Here is a 4703-nt window from a genome sequence, read left to right as displayed (position 1 = left end):
GGAAAAGTGTTTTTTTTGGAGGGGGGTGCTTTGATGCCCTCCTTTGATATGACAACACCTTCCTACTACCACCTTTGACAGAGTGAGGTTATTCAATGGACACAAAGCACTCTTTGGAAAAATTAAGCAATATGAATGCTCCTCTCACAATGGGGATCAACTCTTTGGACTCATACCATTATGCTAGCATTCCACACACATACATACATGGGGGGAAGAGAGAGAGAGAGAGAGAGAGAGAGAGAGAGAGAGAGAGAGAGAGAGAGAGAGAGAGAGAGAGAGAGATGAGCCTTTTAATGTGAAAGTTGTGCTACTAAATCAATCTGATTTTGATGTGGTGTCAACTAAAGTGTTGGGAAAGGGGGCCTTAATGTGGGATCTCTCACTTAGAGCTATTCCACATTGCAAGAGAAAGGGCATTAGCTAACACCTTTTATCCTCTTCTTTTGAATGTTGCTAAGAATGGTTTTTGGCTCCATTAATTTCCTTGCTTCTCTCCTTCTCTAGTAGCCTAATGGCATACCAACACATTTGGCAAGTAAGGGAAACTTTTCAATCATGAAAGTTGAAGTAATGACATGTGATGTGTGGTTTGTAGAAACCGAATATGAACATTGAATGAAGTGCATAGATGTAGGTGGTTGAATGCTCACATGTTCATATAGGATATACTAGCTAGGTAGGAGAAGTGGGGGTTACCTCTTGCTCTTCTCAAGGGTGGTAGCAAGGTTAAAATTTGAACGCCTATCCTAACCTTCAACTTTAGGACCCAGAGAATACATCGGCCTTCATTTTTTTACATTTGAAACCCTTTACTTACAAAATCTACTTTAAGTGCCCTTTTATTGAAAGCCAATTTTTCATGGTGGCCTTTTCTTGAAGGTAAAAAATATCTAACTTTTAGCACATTATATTACACTTTACAACCTCTTCTGATGGAACTATATTTGTTCAATAGAGATAACACACTCCTTAATTGTGTAATCTTCACATTCCCCTTCCAAAAGGATGGGCTCGTAGGACTCTTGAAATATGTTATCCCAACACAACACGAGAGACAGGTGAGTATTTTATTCATGATCTTTTTAGGATAGGATTGGGAGGTGGTCTTTTAGATCATGTGAAAAAATGCCCCGCTTTGTTGGGTGGTAGGATTTTAGTCATGACAACATGTGATTTGTTGGATTCATAGTACATCCAATGTTAACTTTGAAGTGCTAGAAAAGGGGTTGGAACTTGGGATCCTTGACCTAGAGCCCTTCCCATTGGTAGGGGAAGGGCAATAATTATCACCTTTTAAGTTTTAACCCTAGTCAAGAATGTTTTTTTTTTTGCCTAGTCAAGAATGTTTTTTTTGGGCATACAAATTGCCGTGCATCCCTTCTTCTCTACGGATTGGGCAAGTGACAACATTATTCCTTTTTCCCTAACATTATTTTTAGGGGAAAAGGGTGATGTGCAAGCAATGTGAGGTATGTACTTTGGAGGAGCTGAATATGAAGTTTTTGAACATTGAAAGAGGCACATAAATCTAGGTGATTGGTGGCTCGCATGCTCAGTGCTCACATAGATACTAGAGAGCAGGGCATGCTTGGTGGCTTGCACGCCCAGAAGTGGGCGCTGGGCACTTGGAAGTGGGGTACGGGGACGGACGGACATGAGTGAGAACCCATACCAGAACGGGGTTGGAGAGAGAGAGAGAGAGAGAGAGAGAGAGAGTGTGTGTGTGTGTGTCTAGAGAGAGAAAGTCATACGGTGTTCATCTGTTTGTTTGCACGGTCGTTTTCCACACATGCTGCCCGTGTGACCACCTGCAGTGTGGGGTCAAGCTCGCCGCACGCTGCATGGGCGGGTTAAGGCCGTTGGATCTCCAGACAGCGGACAACGTAGATCTTCTTTTTCTTGTCAACTTTTGAAAGCCTTTCTCGTGAAGCGAGTCAGACGCAGCAGCAATGAATGCCTAGAGTTTGTCGTCCTCTCTTTTTTATTTATTTAATACACAAAATTTTATTTCATTTCATTTTAACCCCACTTTCTGAAAAAAAAATATTTTTTAAAATATTGATTTTAACCCCACCTTATTATTGCAATTTGGGCATTGGATGCCCCATTCATCTTTGAATACACAAAGTTGTATTAAATAATCTACCATTAAACAGCCTTTTTATGCTCCCTTTTTGCTACCTGAAATTAATTAATTAATATTAAAAACACCCCCCCACATGCATTGCTTGTTCCCGCCCTCAATTCAGCTAAATCTGCCTTGGATTCCCCTTCACCCAACACACCTATTTTACATTATGCTCCACCATCTCTTCTCGAAATTCATGCCTCTGTGCCTTGTTGCACTGCTCCCATTTAGTTAGAGCTTCTCTATATTTCCTCCCTGTCTTGCTCTTTGCTAGATCGTTTCCATCTAGCTTCTCCTCATCCTGTGCAGTAATTAGCTGCTTTAATACTCGGTGTTAAGCTTAGATCAGTGCAGTCATTAGCTGCTTCTGCACTAGCGTGTTTTTGGGGTGAGGTTAGGGCAGTAATTAGTTGCATCTATCTATGTTGGGTCTTCAGCGGAGATTTGCGAGTGACGTTTTGGGCTGAGATTAGTGTAGTTATTGGCTGCTTCAATCTTGGGGTTGCAGCATTTGTGCTTATCCAATGCAAGAGTTATAGACTTTGGAAGCCGCACAAATAGCTGATAGCGGAAAGGTCAGGGATCTCAAATGATCAAAAGCTGGCCGCAAAGCAAGAGATTAGATAATTGCAGTGGTTAAAGAGCTTTAAGCGTGTGGTATGCCTGTGTTAGATTATTCCAAAAACTAGGCAATATAGTGGGGAGGGTGGTTGTGTGGATTAAGCTTAAAGATAGCTATGACGATGTCAGTGTGCTCATCTGCATTGGAGCTAAACAGCATGGGGTTGCAAGCTCGCATGGCAACGATGAAAGCAGAGAGCCAAGCTTCGTCTTCTTCAACGATGGCTTCAGGATACACAGCACAGAAGTGGTCTAAGGAAGCGCTAGGGGTGATAGAGAACCACCTGTGTCTGCTGCGACAGCAGGGCTCTGGGAGCCTCTCTGCTTCAGACAGATCAAAGCCCACCAACGGCAACCATTTCCCTGTAACCGATGAGGTTTCCGAGCCCCTTGTGGGAATCAGCTCCCACTGTTCTGCTCTACCCGAAGGCTGGGAGCAACATCTGGATCTCCGAGTAAGCCACCCATTATTTGTCTTGATTCATACCTACTCTCTCTCTCTCTCTCTCTCTCTCTCTCTCTCTCTCTCTGTTTCTGAAAATCTCAGCTTAAATCATTTTGAAAGCTAGTTTTTCTGTTGTGTTTATAATTAAATAATGTGTATTTTACACTCGGTTATTAAAAAAAATGGCAATCTCTCTCTCTCTCACTCTCGTATTCTTTCTCTGTGGTGGGTAGAAATGCCTACTGTGGGTAGAAATTCCTAGTGGGATTGTCCTTGGGATGACATGGATCTACCTGGGTTCAAGTCTCTCCATCTATTGGTCTCTCTAAAATCGACTTTAGGCTGCTCTCTCTCAGTCACAAGCACGCACAGTAATAACACCTACAACAATTACCTCAGATTATTTGACTTATTTTTGTAAATTTATAGACTGGGAAAGTGTACTATATTGATTGGAAGAGCTGCAAGAGGTCATACATTGATCCAAGGAAGGCGCTGCAGCTTGCAAACGAGAAGATTTCTGTGCTTCTGCAGCAAGCCAGTGAAAGGTGGAAGCTTCAATCCAGTGTGGCAGAAGAACTAGAGAGAAGCTCAGAGTGCATCACTTCACAGAGAAGCAGCTGCCACTATGAGGAGGTCACCATAGCTGAAGACATGGAAGTAGAAAGCAAGTGGAACCCTGTGGAAACATGCAATAACCAGCACCCAGAAACCCCTTGTGATTTTGGCCCAAAATGCAACCACCCACCTCTTGAAGCTAAATCACAAGATAATTTGAATCTTGAAATGATGGGCTGCCACCAATGCCTCTCCCGCTTCATGATCCATAGAGCAAACCCTTGGTGCCCACACTGTGGGCATGCTCTTGTGTGAAAACCCAACCTCATCCATTATGTAACATTTGGCCCTTTAAGGGCCCTCTCTCTCTAAGAGCCTCAAAGCCCCTCTTTGGCACCTAATTTGTGATGAGGAAGGCTCAATGCCTGGATGTTACTAGAAATAGATCATCTAACCATGTCTTCAAGAGTTTCTTTTGGTCTCGCCATGACCTTGTGTACCTCTTCCATTTAGAAATTTCCATGACCTTGTGTACCTCTTCCATTTAGAAATTTTCAAGGCCATTGGCCATCATTTCTATTTTCTAAATTGATCCTTACGAAGTTTCCTTAAATTCATCAAACTAGAAATATAAATGTATTAAAAAGCTTAATCTCAAAAAAATATAGAGAATTACTATGGTTGTTTAATATGACAGATTAAACAACCATAGCTCTACCCATAGCTCTACCAGTATTGATATGGTATGACCATCTTCACATGCACATGGCATGCTAGGGTGTTATGGATTAATGCTCGAGGAATATAAATTTTTGTGAATCTTAATTGTCATTTCAAGGCACATATCAGCATGAATGTTATGTAGACATGCAAAGCAAAGGAGTATATAAGCCTTTTAGTACTTTAAAAGTAGCAACTTTTAAAGTACAAGGCACATATCAACATGAA

General features: G+C 41.8%; 1 protein-coding gene across 1 annotated transcript; it reads left to right on the top strand.

The window, feature by feature from the left end:
- The first annotated feature begins 2299 nt into the window (after window positions 1-2299).
- Window positions 2300-4287, top strand: LOC147640969 (uncharacterized). Its single transcript, XM_086809341.1, has 2 exons — window positions 2300-3207; window positions 3627-4287. The coding sequence occupies exons 1-2, from the start codon at window positions 2869-2871 to the stop codon at window positions 4068-4070; spliced, it is 783 nt and encodes a 260-aa protein (XP_086665467.1). The 5' UTR covers window positions 2300-2868; the 3' UTR covers window positions 4071-4287.
- Window positions 4288-4703: the final 416 nt, after the last annotated feature.

Source organism: Cibotium barometz, chromosome 2 (genome assembly GCF_041138505.1).
Source record: "Cibotium barometz isolate CiBa-2024 chromosome 2, ASM4113850v1, whole genome shotgun sequence".
Taxonomy (NCBI): Eukaryota; Viridiplantae; Streptophyta; class Polypodiopsida; order Cyatheales; family Cibotiaceae; genus Cibotium; species Cibotium barometz.
This window is presented reverse-complemented; position numbering and strand designations above follow the sequence as displayed.

Excerpts from the sequence above, each read along its gene's own strand:
- LOC147640969 (XM_086809341.1), top strand. The coding sequence starts at position 2,869 with ATGACGATGTCAGTGTGCTCATCTGCATTGGAGCTAAACAGCATGGGG. Across the intron at positions 3,208-3,626 it reads AGCAACATCTGGATCTCCGA|ACTGGGAAAGTGTACTATAT; the intron begins GTAAGCCACCCA and ends GTAAATTTATAG.